The sequence below is a fragment of the Neopsephotus bourkii genome, unplaced genomic scaffold (genome assembly GCF_033783945.1).
Source record: "Neopsephotus bourkii isolate Nb327-2 ecotype Australia unplaced genomic scaffold, CSIRO-AGI_Nbou_v1 NB_1637, whole genome shotgun sequence".
In the NCBI taxonomy this organism is placed as follows: domain Eukaryota; kingdom Metazoa; phylum Chordata; class Aves; order Psittaciformes; family Psittacidae; genus Neopsephotus; species Neopsephotus bourkii.
In genome coordinates this window covers 1,421,429-1,445,233 of record NW_026902112.1, presented here as the reverse complement: position 1 = coordinate 1,445,233, position 23,805 = coordinate 1,421,429, and the positions used below count along the sequence as shown (strand labels likewise).

The window sequence follows — 23,805 nt, the reverse complement described above, 5'->3', positions numbered from 1 at the left end:
CCCCAAAACAACAGGTTTGGCTAATCATTTTGCCTGTTTAAAGTACACACTCCTGAAGGTGATCTGTTAACAATGGGCTGCATTATTTTAGGTTCTGTGTGTTGTGGTATGCTTCTGAATTTCACTGTCAATTTGCTAATGCCCTTCCTACCCTGAAGTACAAATCTACTGGGTGATTACTTCAGAAGTTCCTGCTGAGGTTACAGAAAGAACAAGAACATTGAGCAACAGTGGGGAAAAGGAAATACTGCCATAAAGCCATCTGGTTACAACTGAGAAAAGAATGACAAAAATCCTGAAGTCATTTTAGCTTGGCAGAAAATTATCATCTATTTCTTGGTCCTTTTGGTACTGTTAACAGATGAGAATTGTGCAATATCATATGAGCTCATCAAGAGGTAACTAGTGATAAAGCAAACAGTAAGTGACAGGCAAGAAAAACAAGTTTATTCACAGTAATTTATGTGAAATTTATGAAATGGAGAAAGGGAGAAGATAAAAAAAAACAACAAACAACCCAAAACCTGAAGCTACAAGCCAAGGTAAACAAGGTATTCCACAGCCAAAAAAGCAAATGAAACAAGGCAATATTAAGAAATACACAGAGAGAGGTAACAGAAGAGAATTCCCTCTCCAACACACATGTTCAATCTACAGCATATGGAAAATGATGGCCTCGAGATAAACAGGCATATTTCCAGGGACTTTCCCAGTTTGTTCAGCTAGCTGGTTGCAAACGGCTCACTGAGTCAAGCTAGGAAGAGCTTGAGGGAGGTGAGGGGGTGGGATGTGCTTGTCAGAACCAATTCAGATGCCCTAGTTGAGAGGCAATCTCTTCTGGGGTACTGTAGGAAGCATTAGCCAAAGGCATCTCAGGAGCTCTCCTCCACAGCTGTGCTCATGTGCATGATCCTCAGTCATCAGCAGTCCTGTCAATACCTCACCCCAACACACTGCCCCATAGCCACTTGCTCTTCCTCAGGGGAAGCCACACAGACAGGAGCTGCTTAAGCAATCTGGGGGAAAATGTCCATGAGAGGTAGAAAGGCACCTGATCCCTTCATGCCCTGACTGAACACAGCCTCCTCCGAAGGGAGGGCAGAACTTGCCTGTTCTTGTCTAGCTTTCCCTGGACAAGATAGTATCTTTACATCATGAGGACAGAGACAGAGGACTCAGCTCTCAGGCACGGTGTCCTTTTTACTGGCCCATGCAGTCTTACACTCTTCTTCCCAGAGTTTTTCAAAACTGCATGCTCACCTGAAACAAAATTAATCTGTCTAGATGACTTTGAAGTCCCTTCTGCTGTAAGCAGCCTTCTTCCTACCTACCACAGATATTACATCAGAAATGGGCTTAAGAGAAGGTCTCAGCTGCAGGAGAATCAAATCAAAATGTTTGCTATCCCTATTGTAAATATGTCCTGAGAAACACACCCTGTTGTAAGCTAAACGAGTCTTTATTGTAGAAGTTCACTGAGATCACATCAGCCTATTTCTGACAAACACTTCCCTCAGGAAGGGGATTTTCTTCACCACCCTGAAACCTGAAACAGTCAAGCCTGCACTTAAGAGATGACAGAGATCAGCTCTTCTCAACAATCACCTCCTTCCCTTCCTCTGGGGAAAGCTACAGCAGCAGTGAGCCAGAGCCACAAGTATCAACTAGTTGGTGGTGCTGGCGAGTTTCTACTGAAGATCTGCCTTTGGAGCATGAAGACCCAACTTGTTGCACTGACAGAAGACAACTGTCTAGCTGCAAACAGAAGCAAAGCATGTGCACTGATGCTGGCTGACCAACATCAAGCTTTCCAAGTGTTAGCCAGGAGTTGCTTCTGATTATCTAGAAGTCCTCAGCTGGCATTGCATTCCTTCACTCATATTCACCATCAAGTCCCAGAGAGCCCTCGCAAGCTCTTTAGTGAGACTGAAGCCTGTGACAGTTTTTATTCAGCATAACCTACAGGAACGGCAAAGGACTGATGGGCTACAACATTAGCTGACATCATGCAGATTTGACTGTCATTCAGGGTAAAAGGACTGAAGCAGATGGTCACTGCAAACTCTCAGTAAGATGGTGCCAGAGTGCCTCCCTGTGTCTGTGTGATTATGCAAGTTCGAGCAAAACCATCATAGACAGTGTGTAAAGTATGATTACAGAACATAATGGTGACATTGACTACACAATTTACACAAGCTAACGTCCGTATATGGCACATGATAAAGACACTTCATTTCAAATAGGAGCTGTAATCACATTTTCAGAGTTGATAAACTAATGGTAGACAAATCTGTCTAGTATTTCAGCATCAGCAGAGCTCCAGTCAGACCACCAGTACATCACAGCCTGGATACAGAAACAGATTATGAACAAAAGCAGAAGGCATATATGCATTTGCTTGGGGTAGGCATGACTTTCAAAGGTAATTTCCTCTGCTTATTGGGACCAATCCACTGTGTTGGCATATTGCTGGCTTCATCAGTGCTCTTACACAGAATGCTCGTGCCCAGAAAAAAACATGCTTCACCTTCAGCTACTTCCTTCTCCTCTTGAATGAGCATCTTGCCACTGTGGTCCATTCCTGTGTTACCTTCAGGATGAATTACTGCAATGTTTTCTACCTCAAAGGTTGCAAAAAGGTCAAGATGAAAGCTGTGGCTGATTCATCATGTAGCAGCTCTCCAGTTCAGAAGTGAACACACAACATATCCCACTCATCCTCTGTGGTCTGTATTAGCTTTTTCCCCAGCTACAGAACAGAGCCAGGATACTGGTCTTCTAACATGCTCTCTCCAAGCTACCACAATGACAATGTGAAAATACAGAAAAGAAACAATAAACTGAATTTTGATAGAAATGTGTTCAAAACCTGAAGTTTGCTAAAGCATCAGACAGTATTTGTGGACATTCAGCTAATTGCAAGTTTCTTGGTATACAGAGCTGCCAGCTAGAAGATTCAGCTATGCCCCATGTACTCAATAACAAAGAGACTTATAATTTTTAATTACTCACAATATGATCTTCTTTGAACTGTTAATAACACGAAGACTAGTCACTCCACCCAAAAGGCACTTCATCTTAAGTCACTGTTGCCCTTGATTGAAGGTAAATGAAAATGCATCTCTTTATCTGCAGCCCTAATCATTTAAGGGAGAAATTTAATTGCCCAAATGCAGGCACCTTAGAGCCCTGAATGATGTCCTAGAGAAGTCCCTAGCCTTACAGGAGCAGAACACTTTCTGGAGGAACAGAAAGGATGTCCTTTACTCTCAGAATGACCCACTGAACATGGAGCTGAATCCCAGGACTACTTTGGTGCCTCTGAATTCCAAGCTAATCACTAAACCAGATACTCTGGTTAAACTTGTCAGTTATTCTGGTTTAAACAGAACCATTTCACAAGTGCTAAATTCAAAGATACTTTTTTTTCTTCCTTAAAAATAATGGCTCATTGGGAAAAGTTAGAAATAAAATGCTCATCCAGAGAGGCATTTTTGGTTTTGTCTTATTACTGGAAACATGTGGTGCCAAATTAAGCTCCCAGTTAAACAACTGGAGACTGCAGTGACTGTGCTTGTATTCACTGAGCCAGAGCAGTTATATCTGTGGAACAGCAGTGAGTCTGCAATTCCCAATATTCCCACTGGTGATACTAGATGTCTTCCTGAGTCAGCAAAACCCAATTTGTATGACCTGACCATGCTCGTGTTTCCCAAGCCTGGGTTAGCACCACATCACAGCCTTTCTGTTTAAGCACTGGGGCTGAAGAAGAGGCATCTATCCCTGGTGAGGAATGCTCCTCCTTGTCTCCTCTGTATACAGCAGCATCAAAACTTGTACAGAAAGCCCACCAAGCCCAGAACCTTCCACTTCTAAGTAAGACACCACACTCCCCTTGAAGTACACAAAACTCTGCAGAAGCTTTCTGCAGCTATAAATGAAGCCACTGCTTGTCTCCTTTGAAAAGCCAACTCCTGATTTTCACTGGCAAGCCCCTTTCTTTGAGAAACGCAAAGGGGAGAGGCTGCCATGCTCTCCCAGCAATGATCTGGGAGTAGATCTTACCAGGCAATGCTGCCTATGGCAGGGGAGGGATGGTGACAAAAGCCCTTGACAACATTCCTCAAACACGATTCTTTTACCAAGTCCCTCAGCAGAGAAGTTGCACGTTCAGACTTCTTTCCTGAAGGATATGGTTAAGAAACCAATTGTTCTGACCTCAGAAATCCTCAATATTTTGTTTATATTGTTTTCTTCTCACAACACAACAGAAGCAAATTGCTGCAGAGGGAAGACCATTTATTTCCATGAAGAACATGTGTATGAATAAAACTTTAGAAACTGCACTGCATAAAACAAATTGTATGGGTCCAAGATGTTCATGCTTCAAGGCAGAGTGCAACCACTAACCAGTATGCATCAGAAAAACCTCCAGAGCATCATTCTCAAACCCTGGTCGCTACATGCCCCAACCCATCTGGCAACCAATGCTGCTATTTGTCCTTATGCTTCCCTATAAAATCACTATAAAATTACTCCAACCACAGTGCTAACTCAGGTTTGCCAGCTCTTACTCTGTAACGACAATCATACCTGCTGTACATTTTCAAGTCATTTCAGCCATTACGGAAGCCCCACTGCTGCAAATCAGAAAGTGACACAAACACATTCAGCTGCTAGAGACTTATAGATGTTTGAATAAATAAGCCGCAAATCCTGTTCCTTTGTTTTAGCCTTATTATAAAACAAGACTTAAAACATATGCTCACAAAGCCATTCAGTATACCATCTACCGCACGAGGCTATTGGAAGTTTGCATTTTGAAACAGAGCAGAAATTCTCATCTTTATCTGGCATAAATTGCATTTTTGGAGCCTGGAACTGGCAGTGACCACTGCACAGGACTCAGCGGCACCTTGGTTTGCAGCTTGGCTCATCCTGACCAAAACTATCTGGCTTGCGGTCTTTATTTTCACTCTAACTGCTTAGCCACCTCAGTACATTCTTTCTTAATTAGCACCACTCTACACCATTCAGTGATTACAAACTGTACTTAAAACATCCAATGGATCTTTTGTTCTCCCCTTCACTTTGTTATCTTGGCCAAAGAAAGTGCAATTGAAGCCTTCAGAGAATGTTGTTTTAAGTTGCAAACAAGATTAGAAGAGACACAACACCAAATCCTTCAGGCTTTTACTTCATTTGAACTTCACACATATCACCTCTACTTTTTCTTTTCCCCCTTAGCTGATTGCCCAAGGTATGATTGTGAAATACCAAAATGCAATAACTGGATGTCATCATGTCACTGAGCAGCTTTCCAAATGTTAGGCTGGACTTACTGTCTGCCTTATTATGTCTTACAGATACTTCTGTGTGTTGTTACCATTTTTTATACCATCTGTATTATTGATTCTGATTTTGCTCTGTAATCCAGTGCAGGTCTAGCTTACAGCTATTTAACTCAGCAAATTGCTGAACTTTCCCCCTATTAATGTTTAATAGCATTATTCTACTGAGTTAAATGGCACTGTATAGCTTCGATTACATCTGTACTTGTTTCCTTTCAGTACATTGCCCTAATCAATTTTTACAAGTAATTAAATCCCTCACCAAACCTGAAACTGTAGGACTGCACTCTACAGAGCAGTTCCATTCCTCAGCTTTAAAAACTTACGCGACACCATTTTCATGCAGATTTTTGTTAATTTTCTAAATTTATTCCAAAATATTTTTTTTTGGGGGGAGGGTGTCAAATTCTTTGTAATTATCTTTTACATAAACTTCTGAACAAATATAATCCTCCCCTCCATGTGCATCCTGAACTAATTCTAGTTGGTTTGAACAATAAGCAAAACACCATTTGATTGCAAAACATACATTTTAGAATTAAAAGACAAATGAAAACAGATACTGTCTACTTAAAAATGGTAACTCTCCACTTTGTATTACAGTGCCTATCAGTAACTATGAAAAATATTTTTGCCAATATATTTATTCCCTTGCAGCCTTTACTAACCAATGAATTACTCTTTTCAGTGCGGGTTTTTAATGCTGCAGAGTGAATGAAACCATTTCATAATTTTTAAGGAAATAAAAAATAGTGGGATTCAAACTAGGAAGGCCTGGCATAATTTTAAGGTTTGGTGGTTTTTAACCCAGGGAAAGAAAAGACAGTGTAACTTTCTTGATTGAAGCTGCAGTCTCGGGTTGTCATTTCCTATATATAAGACTTCAGCCTCCTCCACTATTTGGTTATACCCTAAAGCATTTCTTATTGATTCTATTATATCAGTCACTGAAGGCGGATCTAAACAGTTTCAGTTCTTCTTTCAGTTCTTCTGAAAAGCCTAGCTGTTATTGCTAGTCTGGATTTTCCTTTTATGTAACTAGAGTTTTAATAACTGACTGGCTTTTACAGCATTGCTCTAGCAGAGATGAGAGCAAAACTTACTCTTTGGAAAAGAAGGAATTATTTGCTCTCATTAGCATCACTATTTACTCCTCTCTGACAGAACTGCATGGTTAACCTCAGAATGTCAGTACCACTCCAAATCTATTGGTGCCTCTGGATGTAATTTTCAAAGGAAAGACTAGAGGAATGGGTCAGGAAACAGCATTACTGCCATTTTGCAGAACAAATGGGTAACCACTGTAACACTGATGTTACCACAGCAAATCTCAAGAAAGCAATGTTTCACTGAGAACGTGCAGCTCCTGAATTATACCCTGAAGCTTTTTTGCAACAGCTTTAAGGTCCAGAATTGCTTTATATAACTGACATTCCTGTGAGGGGCCTTGATTACAAGAATATTTGTTTGGTTTAAGTTTTTTGTAGTCAGTGGAGATGAAAAAGCTCCATCAGGGGATGCCTCAAGCAAGGCTAAAACCATGATTAAGTAATTGTTTTTAAAGCCTTTTCAATTAGGATGCTGCTACTAATGGGTAGGTGCAAAGGAGTCCTCAGGAACATGGTCTAGTGTGAGGCCCCCTGCCCATGGCGGGGAAGTTGGAATGATCTTAAGGTCCTTTCCAACACAAACCATTCTATGATTCTATGATGCTTAAAGGCCGTGTAGTGTTAGCCAACTGACTTAGAAATTAACCATGGAAGCATGACTGTCTCCCAAAATACTCTGCAGATACACACCTCTCATGAGATTATTCTATTAATTGTTTTCTAAATTCAAAAGAACATGCTCTTGTTAACAGCAACAAATGCTGGAGCAGGTAACAGGGAGTTTTCCCTTGTAGCTGGGGACAATATAAAAGATGAAAGAGATGACAAAAAAATTCTTCAGAAGAAAAATTCTTAAGAAGCAGAAAGGGAATTTTTTTTTTAAGGCCTCAGGCAGACCCACTGTGTATAATGCAAACATGAAGACAACAGGAAACACTGCCTCTGCTGCGGGACAGAACTGACAATACCAATGTGAAAGAGAAGTTGTATAGTTTTCCTCTCTAAAAGGATTTGTATCAGGCCTAACACCACAAGAAAGATGCACTTCCCTCCACCAAAGGCAGAGCACTTACAAGTGTACACACCGCAGTGTGATGTAGTCACTCCCAATTCCTAGGATCAGCCACAAAGACACTGCTTCACTTCAGCCAAACTGGAGGAGGAGGATTTTTTGGAAGCATAGCCAAGAATCCAGTCTATCTAGCCAAATTTATTATCATTCATACATTCATTTCTGTGCATTTTCTTACCTTACATTCTGAACCGAGGGATTTAACGCTTCATCTGGAACATTACTGGTTGCAGGTGCCTGTTCTTCCGTGATGGGCTGCAATGGCTGCATTACTTGAACTGTCCGAAAAAGCTGAGTGTGTTGCACTGGCTGTGGAGACTGCGTTGTCCTTGAAACTTCTGAAGTGGAGCTGGATGTCTGCTGCTGTGCAACTTCTACTTGCTCCTTCAGCTTCACAGGCTTTGAACTCCCTGTTTTTACCACGGTGGTTGATCCTCCCTTTGTTCCTGCATTTGCAGATGCTCTAGATCTGCTCGACTGGTTTCTACTGGCCACAGCAGTTGGGAGCAGAGTTGAATCTGATGATTCAGTGCTAGGACTAGGATCTTCATCATCTATATAGATGAGATCTTTTGGCATTTCTTTAAATTGATATACTAGGCGCTGACCTTCCACTTTAGCCAGTATTCCTCTTTGGTAATAGTATCTGTTTGAAACGTACACACATCAAAGTTATACAGTGTTTTCTGCCAAACCCCTAACAGCAACAGAATAGGCAGCAAACCCCCCAGAAAATAAGACCAGCAGTAACAATTAAACAATATTTTAAGTGCCTGGTTTCTTAATTACAAAGGAATGGCCAACTTAAGTGTGTTTTTTTTTTTCTTCAAACAATATTTTTACTGGTATTTCTTGTCACCTTTTAATTTCAACCTCAGACAACTGAGGAGAAAGAGAAGAATTACGTGACTTGGCATCTCTGCTATCAACTCTTTAAAAGTTGCATGAAACTTGCAATTCTCCTCTTGACTCATACAGTTCTTTCAGTTACCTGAATTCAAGCTTATTCACCAGTCAGCACAGGCAGACATTTCTGCTACAACAAAGCAAAGGGAATAGGACAGGAGAGATCTACTTGAGTTTTATTTACAAGTTAACATGACAGTTTGAAATTGTACACACTGAGGTGAAGGGATAGAATACTAACTCTTTTCTGTCCTTACAAATTAGATGAGGCATCTAATGCATGCAAACACTAAGGCAACAGAAGCAGTCATTATTGAAAATGCACATACCTGAGAGCTCTACCCATTGTTTCATAATTCATGTCAGGTTTGTTTTTATGTTTTCCCCACAACCTGGACACAGCCTTGGAATCAACCAGTTTGAAAATGCCCTTCTCTCTTTGAGTCCATTTGATATATTTAGGACATGTAGCTTTGTCCTGGAGCAGTGCTAGTAAAAACTCCCAGAGATAAATTGTATTTCCTAAAATGAAAGCATTTCAGGACAGGGAATTAAAAAAAAAAAAAAGAAAAAAGAAACATTAGTTGACTATATTTTTTTATGTATCACATTACATATTACATTGTTATGTAAATAATCTAAAAAAAAAAAGAAGCTGATATATTTTGAAATAGACATCTAAATAGACATCATCAAGATACCATCAGGACTAGGAAATAGTGACGAAAGGGCATGGGAAGGGATTCTTTTTATTATAATCTGGGTGCCCTAACACACTAGCAATGTTCTAACCTAGAGAGTCAGTCACCAAGTCAGCCTACAGTCAGTCCTGTTCCAATCACCAATGTCAGACAGTATTAGTCACCTACGTGTACAGTTCCCTTCTGCTTAATCCAGAAGCAGCCACTATTGCTTTACCTTAAATGGGAATGTGTTTAGATCCATCCTCTGAAAATGCTGGAAATTAAGCCCCTGCTGAAATACTTTGTTCATTGAGGTGTAATAATCTTTAAAAGGCTAAAGGAAATCCTTACTTTTAACTATTAGATTTACATGGGGAAATCATATGGGGATTCCAATTGGCTTGGGAGATTCTAATTGGACATAAGAGAACAATCAGCCATTGGAAGCATCTCCCCAGGGAAGGGGTGGATTTCTCAACACTGAGCACTTCTAAGGTTTGGCTGGACAAGGTGCTGGCACATCTAGTCTAGGTCATGCTTTGCCTAGAAAGGTTGGACCAGATGATCCCTGAGGTCCCTTCCAAACTGTCACTCTATGATTTCATAACCAGTGGCATATGTTGAGGTTGGCAAACCTCCAAGAATAAGCTTCAAAACCAGATTATTTTCTTTTCTAAACCAGTGAGCACTTGCACTTGCTGGTAGCAAACATGCAAATTTCACTTTACAAACAAGCAGGCACAAACATTTATATATGGAAATGCATCACATCTGCTTGGTGTTTACCACGTATAAAGAAACAGTATTAAAATCATAGATTATGAATACTTAAAACTAGTACAAAATTTGCATATTCTTTTTTTTTCTCCTAAAAGCACATTTAAGGAACCTAAACTCATACAACTAATTAGACCCATTTTCCTGGGTTTTTTTAAAGGCTTTTGCTGTTTGATGCTCTTTTGGATGCTTGAAGCTGCACATAAGCTTCTTAGTGAAATGCTGTTAAGTCTGAGAAAGGAAGAAGAAACTTCTTGTATGAAAGTATCATCTCCTACAAGTAGCTGTGCAAAAACACAGCAAGGACAGTGTGTGGAGATTTCTGAAGGTTCACAAGAAGGATGCCGATGCATCAGAGGGTACAGAATCTCTTCTCTGTCAGCTTCAATTTAACCCAGTAGTTTTTTCAACTGTAATAACCACCCGTCTCAACTCTTTTCAACCAGAGGGGTCTCACACATTAAACCACCCAGACTCCTGCACCATAATACGTACTCTGCGAATTTTCAGCAAAGTCATCAGCATGGCAGTACAAAGAGTTAGCAACTCCTTCAGCAGGTGGGAACTTGAAAAGTGAACACCCCTAGAGAAAACACACTGCCTTTGCAGCATACATCTCCCTGCTTGCATAAAACAGTCAGCCTGTTTGCCTTTGGATACCCCAAAGGCAAAGGTTAAGACTGTTCAGGCAAGACACAATGTCAGCCAGGAGTGAGAGCATTCCCAGCCACTTACTGTCTAATCCAGGGTGCTTTTGTTGCAGTCTAGACTAAAAATGCTCAGCTACATCAAGGCAAGCTGAAAATCTGTCACTGCTTAGCCACTGAAAAACCATTGTGAAGAGGACTGTCTGTGAAAAAACAGGTCTGCCTTACTCAGGTAGGATTTTTAACGCCCCCAAGACACAGTGGTAAAAGAAATAGGTAGAAAACTCAGCCTTCTCCATGCCTCACATCAAATAATTCTACGGATTGCTTGGTACTTTGGCATACATGTTCCCTTTAGGGGAACATTGTGAATACTGAAAGACAGGCAACTCTTATGGTTTTCTAGCTGCTTTCCTCCCATGGCTAGTTATATTAACATCCCTTTTATTTTAATTCTATATTCCTCAAAACGCAAACCAAGTACTTTTGCTGTAGATTTTCCGTAACAGGCAACAGTTTCAGGCAACGTGCTTCTTTTTACTTCCTTCTGAATCAACAATTTTGTAACAATGGACAAATGTGAAAAATGGTGCAGCTTTGCTATCATCAACAAAAACATTACACTCTTTTCTGCCTTTTAGTTTTGTGGCTAGCTGCTTTAATATTCTCTATTATTTCATTTGAGCACTACTGAGAGGTTCCTCTGATACTTCCGTTTCATTTTTACTTAAAAATCTGGTTTCAATTAAAAACAACAAAACAAAACAGCAATGCGTACTCAGAATTCCATTAACCTGTTAGATATTTACTGCTTGCCAACAGGGTTTTCATTTTTTTCTGTTACTGCAGAAAATCCTTCTGCAATAGAAAAAAAAAAGCCCAAACTCATTTGTCAGTGTAGTGATTTTTCTGATTCAGGAGAGTCTGATGTCTTATGCCACCACCTTCCAAGTCTGGCTGGGCTTCTATCCTGGCATGTACTTCACGCATGCAAGCACATCAGCCCTCAGGCATGCATGCAGGCACCTGTGGTGACACACGGGAGGCACGTTTCCAGCTCCTGCCTCTCTGAAGCACAGCATAACTTCGTGGGTGCCAGGGCATAAGGCTGCCATTCAGATGCCAGCCCAGGCACAAGTGTGGGTGCTGGACCCCACAGCAAAGCAACCAAGTTGTAGACAAAACTGGCAGGCAGCACTGAACAGTTCAGTCTGGAGGAAATGATTTATTGTATCAGTTATGTGGTATTTATTTTCTTTCCTCCTTTTAAACACAGGAGGAATGAAAGTATCAAACCCCCAAGTTTTCTGCCAAAGTCCTCAAGCTACGTCGTAACTTTCCTCAAAATTCAGGCCTTGGTACTTCCAGCTGCCAGCTGGCAGCCTTGATGAGCTCCTCATACAGAATTAGACACACACAGATGGAAAACATTTCCAAAGATCATCTGTCAAAATAACCACAGCCCAAGAAACACTAATACAATGCAAAGCATGCCCCAAGACTTCACTCAGAACACAGCAGCCTCTGCAGGGGTTGAAGAATCCCGGCAAATAAACTGACAAGTATGTTATTCTGCCTAGGAACTGGGTATTGCATCAGGAAACCTTGTGCACTCGTTATTTACTTGCCTTAAGAAGAGATGTTAAACACCCTTGTGCATGAGACCTGGTTTTACACCCTGAGAGTGTGGTTCCTCAGAAACAATGTTCTTTTAAAAACTTCAGGGACAGCTCTTCAACTTACCCTTTCCATCTCTGTTTCTCTTTTTCACACATATGTTTGGAGTTGTAGTAGGGGACTCAGGACGAGGTGGTCTCGACTTCTTCCCTGAAATAAACCACTAGTAAGTCAACTGCAGCTTAAAAACAAAAAAGGGAAATAAAAAGAACAAGAACCTAAAAAGGAAAAAGATCTGTTTTCCCAATTCAAAGACGATTCCATTTCTAGTAAGTTAAGTGCTCCATTCTATGCTGAACATGAGTTTCTACAGCAGGATTGGGCCCTGTATGCTCAGTGTACTTCTGGTAAAGATTATGCTCACTTCTCCAAAGTCCATGTCCCTTGGAAATTTCTGTGGCTTTTTAAGTACTCCTAAGAATGCTTAAAAACGATGAGTTAAAAAGAGTAAGCTGTTAACCGTAAGCAAGAGTTTAAACAGGAAAACTAGATAAAATACAGAGTACACTCTTGTTCACTCATTAACAACATGGAATTTTGGGATAAAACAAGACTGCTTGTTTCATAGCTTGCAGGTGTCCACTGACAGCAGCAACCTACACTGTCATGTGAAGAAAACATTTTTCACTTGTTTTGAGAAATGGGTAGAAGACACCTTTCTCAACAGTGGCTACAGGTAAAGTCAGTTATTTGTTTGTTAAAACCAGCAGAACCAGTAATGGGCTCTGAAAAATGCCAGTTTTTAAAGTCGTAAGCACGGTGCTTGTTTCTGGTGAGGAAGACTGATAGAAGTTAGTTACAACTGATGACAAGAATGAAGCATATGCATTTAAAAATGTTGAGGAATCAACTACCTAAACATAACTGGAGAAAAAATGTAAGTCATGCCAAAGCATTTTTCAGTATAAAATGTTGAACCTACTCCTTCATTAGTTCTCATTCCCTGCAATGGCAACTTTTACAGGTAATGTAATTAATCAGGAACTTTCAGAGCTTTCTTATGATATAAAAATTTATCAGGTTTTGCAGGTTTTTGTACATTGATAACACCTAAATTATTCACGTACTACCTTTGCTCTTTTGAGAGGCAGAAAAGACCAAGCAGACACAGGACTCAGAGGAACATATTTCTAATCTAAATAGCATATGGTCAGAATTAAAGATCTAAAGAAAAAATATTTTTCTTTTTCTCTATTTATTGTGTTTTCAAAGAGTTGATGTTCTGAGGCAAGACCAATAGGCCTGTGCAATCCTGTGCACTATGAAGTTCCACTTTGGTTTTGGTTTTAGAGGCTATTTTAATAACAAAATGATCCTGCTGCAGAGAGGCTTTTTTACTATCTCTGAAAAAAATGCTCAGTGCCAGCCTGCACTGTCTGCTAATCTGACAGGTTTCATGACTGAAGATGGGACACAAAGTCCAACGACTGTCTTGGACAGTAATGTCTTCCTTGATTTCAATGAATATGGGAGGGGGGAGCAAATCCTACCACACTATTCTTCTTCCATATATCACCATATGAAAGGCTAAGAAACTAGTATGTTTTTAGCAGCTTTGTTCCACTCACCAGTACTGACTGTGGAAATGTCTGGTTTCCCTACAATGTCTAGATGAAGTCACTCTTGTATAGATCAGCTTCTACTGAGCAAGTAGCCCCTGAGGGTAACTTTGGTTAAGCAGTTTTCTCCCCTCAGAGAGGTGTCATTGGAAGACTCTTGGATGCTCACCTTGTTTCCCCTCTTGCACGGGTGTAAATGTATGCCATTAAGGAGTGGAGAGTGTTATTTTGATGTCATTAATTACCTTGTGTCCAAATAAGATCACATCTTAAAAGAAAAGAAGTGCATAAGGGCTCAACTAGCTCATGACTAAGTACTGATCACATATACTTTATGCATTTCTGATTAGGGATAACCTAGGCTACTAACATGAATACTACTCCAGCAATTCCAGGCTTTCTCATTTCAGCCTACCCTACTTCAGAACACCTCATTTGGACAATTCTCTACCAGAAACCCCTAGAAAATCAGAAATCAGCAAAGAATGTGAAACTCATTTACAGAAAGGTATTGATGTTACTGCTCTGTATTTGGCCTAGAGGTACTTAAGATGATGGCTTCAAACTACACTGTGAGCTATAATCTCCAGCTGCTGACACCATCAAAACCACAGGGAACAGAGACACACAACATACAGTTTCCTTTGTTTAAAAGAAGATACTTTCTGAAAGCACATTAAGCATTAGCACACTTCCTCCTTTGGTTGGGCAGAGCGTGACTTTGTTACCTTTCAAAGTACACCACTATATTCCTTTTTAGGAGAGACTTTTACAAAGAGGAAGGGTAAGTACATGCAATGGCCAAGCCTTAAGGTGGGACTACTGCGATTTTTACATAGCCAAATGAATTTATAAGTGGTATTTCCACTTTCCTATTTCCATGGGTGCAAAAACATGTCAGGTTAGAAATTCATGCTACAACTTAATGTGATATGTAGACAGCGAGATGCTCACCCTGATTAAATATTTCATACCACTGTTTTCAGTGGGGTTTGCTAACAAAAAGAAAAATAAAATGTAAACCCCTAATGAACAGTGTGTATCTAAATATAATGTCTACATAACTTTTGTGACCACCTACTACCAGGTGCCGTCCATAGCAAAAATGAGACTAAAGGTATTAGCATAGCAAATTTCCAAGTAGTTTCTTCTCGCATTGCTCTGTTTATCCTCTCTTTCTGCCCTGTAGTTCAGCAGCTCAGTGCTCAGACATTCATGAGTGCAAACATCACGCTGAACATGGGTTTGGAGTGGCACAGATGGGTGGATACAGCTCTCCTGCTGCAGCAATAAGGCCACAAGGAAAGGAAGTGAAATCACCCTGTCACTTCTAGAGAACATTTTCTTGGAGGAGCTCTACTTGGCAACGCCATTCTGGCTCACTTAGCTGGCAACAATCTGCACAGTGCAACCCTGTAAGTTTAGCTCATGGGTTATATTATGCTAGAAGTCTATAAAATCATGAGTGGTATGGATAGGGCTAAATGACTGTGGTCCTTTGCTGTGCCACAAAACTGATGGAAGGAACGGAAAGAGACTGCACTTACGAAAATAAAATAGGAAGAAAATAAACAACCAACAAAAAGAACCTCACCCACACACTGAATGTCATCCTAGAGAGCACTACAAAAAACAGTAACATTTTGCAGCAACTGTTGGCACACCAGTGTCTTACAAATTCCTGGATATGCTGAAGTAACACTTCAACATCACTCAGACCGTACCATCTACCTCATGAAGTCTCAACTTTGGTGACTAGTTGTTACTGAAACACTAAGCTGATGCATCTCTTCTAGTATATTTTCTATCTGATGTAACAGTCAAAAAGAAACACGCACATTTGCTGTGAAGCAACCAGTTTTCTAACCTACAGCTAGGGAGGAGGAAGGAGTGGGAGAAAGCACAACACAGAAGAGGGTATGAAAGCATCAAGCCAAAGAGGTTAAATACGTGGCAGACAGCAGCTCCTTGTTTAGTGGTGGACTTGGCAGTCCTGGGGTTAAGGTTGAATTTGATGATCTTAAAGGTCTTTTCCAACCTAGCTGATTGTGTGATTAAAAAGAAGCAGAAAAGAAAACCCCAAAAGAACAGTTTAAAACCCTGTTACAGTGGTTACCTCACAGTACCGCACACAGCACAGTAGCTTCCCCAGCAGCACTCTCGGGGCAGCTGCTGGTAAAGCTCTCCTCCACAGCAGTTTCAGTTCAGCTTTCTTAGGGGAATGGGAGATTTACCAACCCACACCCATCCTGCCAGACCTTGTGACACACACGGGGCTCTGGGGCTTCCCCAAGATTTCCACAGGCCAGTGTGCTCGCTCTTAGGGAGTAGAGACTCCTGATGTTTAGAAGCAGCAGCAAAAGCAGCAGTAAAAATGCACTCTCATTCAGTAGGAGTATGGTTGGGTAGCAGGAACCCTGTTCTGGAATGCTTTCATTTCACAGGGGAACCTGTCAAGGTCCTCGTGCTCTGATTCAGTCCCAGGATGAGCTCCAGAAACATAACTCTGTTGATTTCTTCTTTTATTAGAAATCTGTTGTAACAGCACCTCACATCTCCTGGCCCTGCATACCCTGTCTAGCTGCAGACAACAGTTTCAGGACTTCAGGTGGGATCCATGCTGGAGCAGGGTAGGAAAACAGGAGCAGAAGGTCTGACTAACACCACTTCGTTACCGCCTGGCACAGTACCAGCTCCAATGGGGCATCACTCAGTGGATGCTGTGTAAATGTTATCTACCATAAATGGAACTAATGCTTACTACAACATGCAGCTACTTTAAAACCACCTAAAATGACATCACTCGTATTTAAGAAAAGCTAAAAAACCTGTCATCCACATTCCATATTCTTACTTGAAGCTAAATAAGAGCTAATTAAAGTAGCCCTCATAGTAACAAAAGTTCTATAGCTTGAACAGGACATGGACCTGTTGGAACAAGTCCAGAGGAGGGCCACGAGAATGATCAGGGGACTGGAGCACCTCCCATATGAAGATCGGCTGAGAAAGTTGGGGCTGTTCAGCCTGGAGAAGAGAAGGCTGCGTGGAGACCTCATAGCAGCCTTCCAGTATCTGAAGGGGGCCTATAGGGATGCTGGGGATGGACTCTTCATTAGGGACTGTAGTGACAGGACAAGGGGTAATGGGTTAAAACTTAAACAGGGGAAGTTTAGATTGGATATAAGGAGGAAATTCTTTCCTGTTAGGGTGGTGAGGCACTGGAATGGGTTGTCCAGGGAGGTTGTGAATGCTTCATACCTGGCAGTGTTCAAGGCCAGGCTGGACGAGGCCTTGGGTGATATGGTTTAGAGCGAGGTGTCCCTGCCCATGGCAGGGTGGTTGGAACTTGATGATCTTAAGGTCCTTTCCAACCCTAACTATTCTATGATTCTATGATTCTAACTGCAATTCTGCTCTGAAGAAGAAACTACAAACAGGAACAAGCAGAGGTTCATGTTTCCTGTGAGACAGGCCATCTTTGCTACCTCTCCAGCATCATTAGCATCTAAGCACTAGCATCTGTGCTTACACTACCCAGTAAGAAAACATTTCCTCTGTACTGCTAGCTGAGAAATTTCTAGCTCAGTCATTTTGACACCCAGAATGGTTCCAGACACCCCCAGGGGAGGCAAGCATGCCACCCACTGCTCTCCTACTCCGTACCGCTGTTCTCCAATAGCATCTTACCTTTTTTCTTCTTTGGTTGTTCAAGTTCTGGAGTCTCTGGTGATTCAGCATAAGGGTCTGGGGCTTGGTGAACTGCCACCACGTCAGGGATCCCATCAAATGTGACTGACACGTGCGTAATAGGAGACACGATATCATCATCTTCAGTTGCATCAAACATAGTTGCTTAAGAGAAAGGGACAATTGGGATATTTTCACAGAGCCACAAGGACTTTTAGAGGCTGTTTGTGCTTGTTTTCTGGGTTTTTTGCGTCTTTCCTTACCTGTTCAACTCTGGCTAAGCAATTAAATCATTGTCTACAACACTGGATTTCTGTTAGCCAAACTATGCACACAAGGCCACTTGGAAACAAAATAATCTTAGCAATTCCATGTAACCATGGTGCACCGAATCCCTCTTTCTTTCACAACTAAGCAAGGCAAATACAGATTAGATTTGCTTTCATAAAAAACTTACTTATTCTTTTGTCATCCAACATAGGACCAGGGGAATCCATATTGAGAAGTGCTTCAGCAGCCTCGATTGTTTCCATTGTCTCATCTCCATTATGACAAGATGCTTCAACTAAAAGCAAGAGAGAAAAATTAACTCTGAACAAGCTACAAACTGGACTTAAAGCTTAACATGGTATTTACTCCTATTTCATTTTCAGGGAAAAATAAGTGGCAAACATGACCTTCAACTAGCTGAGCAGTAACAGGTTTGCTGGGGAGAAAATGAACACTGCAAGAATTTCCTTATTTAATACACTACATTTTTTAGATTGTGTGAATTAAAAAATAAAACCAAAACCAACACAAACCTTTTTTTCTGCCTCATCTTTTTACCTCCTCCCCTTTCCTGATCAAGCACATGCAGTAAAACACAACACACATGAACCCTAAGAAACATCACTACTACAAACAATAATTCACACAGTATTTTTTAAAAAAAACTAATATTGCTGATTTCTTCTTATGGTGGTCCAAAGGAAGTGAATTCCATAATTAAGAGACGCTCACCAAAAGTATCCTGTCATTTAGCTTGGAGGACAGATCAGAAAATATTCCACAATTTTTATTAGAGAGCATATGATCTGGATGTGTAACTGAATCCTAAACCATTCAAATCCATGGGGATTACAGGTAGGGCTAATAGTGCAGGCTCCAGGATCACATTAGAAAGCAGACATAAACCATAAAAAGCAATACAGAGGGCTGGCAAACTGTTCAAAAAGTCTGACTACTGGACAATCCCTCATCAATTTTACGATGGTGTCCTTTAGACAAATCCAAAGCTCTTGAGCACCAATTCACAATTAAGGTCATCTGAAGCTACACACCAAAACCACCCAATAAAATATCATTTTGCAAGATAACAGCTGTCCAAGAAGATAACACTGATTTGAGAGAAGAAGTACCAAACCAGAGGACTTTTTTCAGTATAGATGTAGCATGACAATTAAGTTAGATATGAGTTAGTTCTGATACCATAAAACTTCGGGAGTGTTCAACACATTCTTTTAGAAGTTAATCTTTGTTGGACAGCAATGCATGGGCCAGGCTTCCTTATCCTCTGACACCAAACTGAAGCCACACTGAGGAATTCACTTGCATCTATCAAGCCGCACAAAGGGCTGCATTGATATTTGCCTCCCTAAGGCACATCAGTTACTGTCTCAGCCTGGTCATGAGTCAACTTCATGCCCTCTCTCCCTGCTTAGCTTGGAGGAATTTGGGATGGGGCACTCACAAAAAACAAGAAGAAAAAAAAGAAGAAAGGAAAAAAGAAAGGAAACAGACAGACAGAGCAAGCAAAAATGCACCATAAAACACAACACACAACAACCCTGGAACACTTCTTCATGTAAAAGTAAGAGGTTTATCTCTGCACTTAAAAAAAACCCAACCAAAACAACACTAAACAATCAAACAAGCAAAAAACAACAACCAAGCAACAACAGTTTCACCCCAAGTGTTTACAACTCCAGCAATCCTATCAGTAGGAGAGGGTAAAGATGAATGCAGACTGTCACACATCAGTCCTACCTCCTCCACCCGGCTGTGAGTTACAGGCAGCACACAGAGCTCAGGAGAAGGCTCATCCTTACCTTCTGGATTTTTCCTCAACATTAGTCCTACCATGCCCCAAGAATCAGAGGCTCAGCCTAAGACAGAATAAAGTAGACAAGCATTGGGAACCCCTGACCCACACAACAACTTGCCCTGTTGCCTACAGGCCCTCCTCCACTCCCCATCCTGCACAGACATTCAGATAGTTAAGGATCTGCAATCCTTAGGGAGTGCCTGGCCAGCTGAGGAGGAGACTGAACCAAGCACAGCCCAGGCAGACTGCAGGCACGCTCATGCTTGGCTTAGAAGCACTGACCTGATCACTTCTTGTTCCACTTTATCTGGATGAGAACCTTCCATATCATCTACCAGCATAACAAAGACCACAATAAGGATGTCACCCTAAAACAGGCATACAGCACTGCCAAAGCACCTGTCATTAGCTCTGGCATGCTTTGAATGGTCAGGAAGGTAACCCACCATGATGCAGCTCAGCCAAAGCCATGGAGTGGGGTTAGTTTATGCTGCCACATACAACTTAAAAACCAGCAGTGGTACTCCCTGGTCCTCAGTGCTGTAGGCAGGGAAGAGACAGCAGCAACTGTTTGCTCCTTCCCCAGTAAGAGCTGTATGAGGAGCAAACCTGCCTGCTTGCTTTCAGGTGCTGAAGTGACGGAGCTGTGTTAGTTCTTCACTCTGAATATTGTCAGGTGAGGGAGAGGTCACCAGCTTTACATCACCGTTATACCGTGTAGCTAGAAGTTGACCATCCATTTCCAAGACTAATGAAAGGAACTTATAATAGTCATACAAATAATGTAAGCATAGGATTAATATAATTTGATGCTCACAAAAAACATAAGGAACACCAAAGGTCTTGTCTATCCACAGACACAAAATGGCAAAAATGAGGTTTGTAACCACATTAATGCTCTTCCTAACACCCTCCAAGCCTCACTTTTCACAAGGTAGTTTGAAACAAAACAGTATTTCCCTGTTGCTGAAAAAACAAGCGTTGTGGCTCTTCCTCCCATCTCTCTCCCCGGTTCATGATCCAAATCCCCAACACTTGGCACAAGCCAGGCCTCATGCTTTTTTGATCACACAGAGAGTCAATTTAGTTTTACAAAATGGCTGAAAATAAGTTTGGGGGGTATTGCTGAGTTAGCAAGTTGAATTACAAGAACTCGAGAGCTAACACAAACAAGGTGTGGGGCACCACACAGAGGAGGTGAGGCACCACCTCTCTGCCCTACTAACAGCAAGGTGCTAATTCACACTACTCAACTTCAGACAGTGCTTGCAGATAACCAACTCAGCTACCAAAGGCAAGTCAGTGTCTGCTATTTTAGCTTTTCCCTTAATGTTGCAGAAAGGTATTCCAATCACTGGTAGTTATGATACAGACGCAAATCTAAGAAGAATTGGGATGAAGTGGCTTATTTGTTACACTTTGGCAATGTCAGAGCTGAAAGAATGGGGGAGGTGACTTCTGGGAAGCATCAGGTTCCTAACGTTACATTAAATAGGTGGAAACTTTAAAAAAAAAAAAAGGAGGAAAGAAGAGGAAAAAAGGAAATGGGGGGAATGAGAAAGGAAAAAGATGGGGGAAGAAAAACAGGGGGAGAAGAATTAAGAAAAAGGGAGGAAGGAAAGGGGGAGGAAGGGAAAACCACACCCCAAAGTAACTTCATTTTTTTTCCCAGGGTACTTTACAAGTTCTTGTTTATCTGAACCAGCCACAAGTGTAACCCTCGGAACCTGCACGTCAGTTACAGCCCAATTACTGTGAATCCGGGTTCACTATGAATCAGCAGCGCTTGCCGTTGGCGTGAGGCTTGCCCAAACACAGCTTTCTGCTCTACTCACCCGGTTCAGAAAGAAACTATGGCTCATGCTGGAAGCTCCCCACCTCAGCACCAAGTCCTGCCTACAGCCCTTCTGAAAGCTCCACACTGCTTCTGGTGATCCCATCCTGCTCCTGCTGCTTCCCTGGTGAGGAAGTGGCTCCAGAGAGTGGACAAGGCAGGCGCCTCCCTGTGCAGGCCACGATAAGGGCTGTGCTAGTCACAGCTGTGTTTAAATTCACTGCTGGTTTCACTATAGACAAAACCAGGGGCCTCACGGTCTCAAAGTAACATCAGAAGAAATCTAAAGGTGCTACAAGTAGAGAGTGATCCATTAAACACAGAGCTCCCTTTCACAGAACAGCTTGCTCTGAAATTTAAGCAATTGTTTTTCAGTATCATCTCTCAGCTGACTGCTGGAAACACTGGAAAACCAAGTTTAAGAACCCACGTATTTCAGGAGACTTACACATGACCCTTCATTTTCTTTTTAAAATGAGGCTTTACAGTTTTCAAAGAAAATAATTTCATTGGGGAGCTGTATGAAAAAGCTCTCGCTGTTTTTAACCAGATACTACGTGCAGCAGTGAACAATTTCTTTACACAGTAACTGAAACCATACCCATTGTTGGGGTTTGTTTTACAACTGGCATCTTGTCAACTCAAAATCCTTATGGATTAACACTATGAAGTTCAGTTTCAACCAAACTGTTCCTTTGGACTTCTTTGTAACATCATAAATGATCACCAAAGTTGATGAGTTTGTCCAGGCCTGCAGTACCCAACGTCTCTTTGCCTTCATTCTGATACCCAAGCAGCTTGGTGCATGCCATGAATGCTGGAGCATCACAAAATGTACAAGCCAAATGCTGCTGAACGTCAAAATGGTGTAAAGTAACTCCTGAACTGGTTACTAAGCACCATGATTGATCCATGAAAATGCACACTTCCATGCTCACTATTCACACTAAGCACAAATATTCTGTCCCTCCTATCTCACCCCCCGAACCGTCTCAGTGCAGCCACTTCCCTCATCCTATGCAAACACCACTAAGGTACATAAAGAGCAGAAGACAAGTTGGCCCAGAATTTAGTTTGCACAAAACATTATTCCCTGTATTTTTCAGAAAAAAAGTAGTAATTCAATATTCCTCTTAGAAAGGAAGAAAAACATTTTCAGTATTCCTTTTCAAAATAAAACTTCCTTCAAAGCCAAATGCTCCACTTTATCTCGTTAATCACCCTTTATTACATGATAGTTAATCATTCAAAATCCTGTAATACTGGCTCAAACTGGCATCATAGTTTTTCTAGGGAAGAGTGCTTTTGAAGAGAAGAAAAAAAAAAATACAGGCTGAGTGGTAATGTAACTAAAAAGCTGATTTTTAGCAGGGTTTCATGTGAAGCAGATGCTGTTCTTTCTGTAGGTTATAATTTATACTACAGGTAAATAATCACTGATGCGCAACAGCCGTGGGATTGAAGGGCTGGAACTACATCCTAGAGCTGGCAAAACCTACCAGTGTCCATCTTTCTGCATATAGATCCCTAAAAACTAACTACCTCAGTTTCAGGTGACCTACTGTTATTTTCTGTTATTTTAGGAGAAAAGAGAAGCTTAACATATGACAGTCATGAAGGAGTAATGAGAAACTGGTAAGTTTTACAAATCCTGCATATTAAGCAGCCGTTTCTTGGTAATGTTTAGCCATAAATCATGGTGGTTTCAGTTTCGTTTTGCTGTGAACTTCAGCCTTACGAATATTTTAATGTGGAATTAGTACTGGCTTTGTAGGTCTGATCCTCTCTCAAAGGCATAATGTGGAAGTGACTGAAAAGAATGGTCCAAACTTCAAACAGCAAAACAACATATTTCACTGTTGAGGCCAAACATCCCATGAAAAGAAAACAAGAGGGGAACTTCAAAGTAGGAAGGGGAAAAAAACACAAAGCAGCTGGAATAAAAAGTGGGTGGGAAATTTCAGTTGTGATTAGCCCCACTTCAGAGGCAGCCTATGGCAAGCTGCACTCTCTTCCATGGCAGCCCTGCAGCTCAAGCAGGCAGCTGCGCCCACAGCCGATGCTTGCATGCAGCAGGCAGAGAGCTCCTTCCTCAGTGTCCTCACCTCCTGTGGGGTGCCTTCACACCCCTGGGGGCCCAAATTCTGCCCCACTTGAGTCAGGCTGGATAGCTGCCTGCCTTGCATCCTGAGCAGGAGCTTTCTGCAACGGGGCTGGTCCCTGCCTGGCCTGGTTTCATCCACTTCCCTGTCCAGGGACACCTACAGCATGTGCAGTAGCTAGCAGGATGGAGAGCGTGAAAAAACAGAATTACAGAACATCTATCTCCTTCACAACAACAACCTCTGCAAAGTGGCAGCTCTGGTTTTCTAAGGACTTTGATTTTAAACCAAGCCAGAGTGCTTGGACTACAATGG

General features: G+C 41.5%; 1 protein-coding gene across 8 annotated transcripts in view; it reads right to left on the bottom strand.

Moving 5' to 3' along the window:
- The window catches only part of ELF1 (E74 like ETS transcription factor 1), a 90,290-nt gene that overhangs the window by 4,495 nt on the left and 61,990 nt on the right, over positions 1-23,805 (bottom strand). For 6 of the 8 annotated variants that reach the window (XM_061374272.1, XM_061374269.1, XM_061374266.1 and 3 more), the window contains 5 exons: positions 17,926-18,033; positions 17,469-17,633; positions 12,289-12,372; positions 8,768-8,960; positions 7,711-8,178 (listed from right to left, as the gene is read on the bottom strand). In XM_061374272.1, coding sequence (XP_061230256.1) covers positions 7,711-8,178; positions 8,768-8,960; positions 12,289-12,372; positions 17,469-17,633; positions 17,926-18,033 — 1,018 coding nt within the window. Of the gene's footprint in view, positions 1-425; positions 2,798-7,710; positions 8,179-8,767; positions 8,961-12,288; positions 12,373-17,468; positions 17,634-17,925; positions 18,034-23,805 lie in introns of those variants that run through there. The other 2 variants (XR_009728596.1, XM_061374273.1) reach the window with 2 other exon arrangements.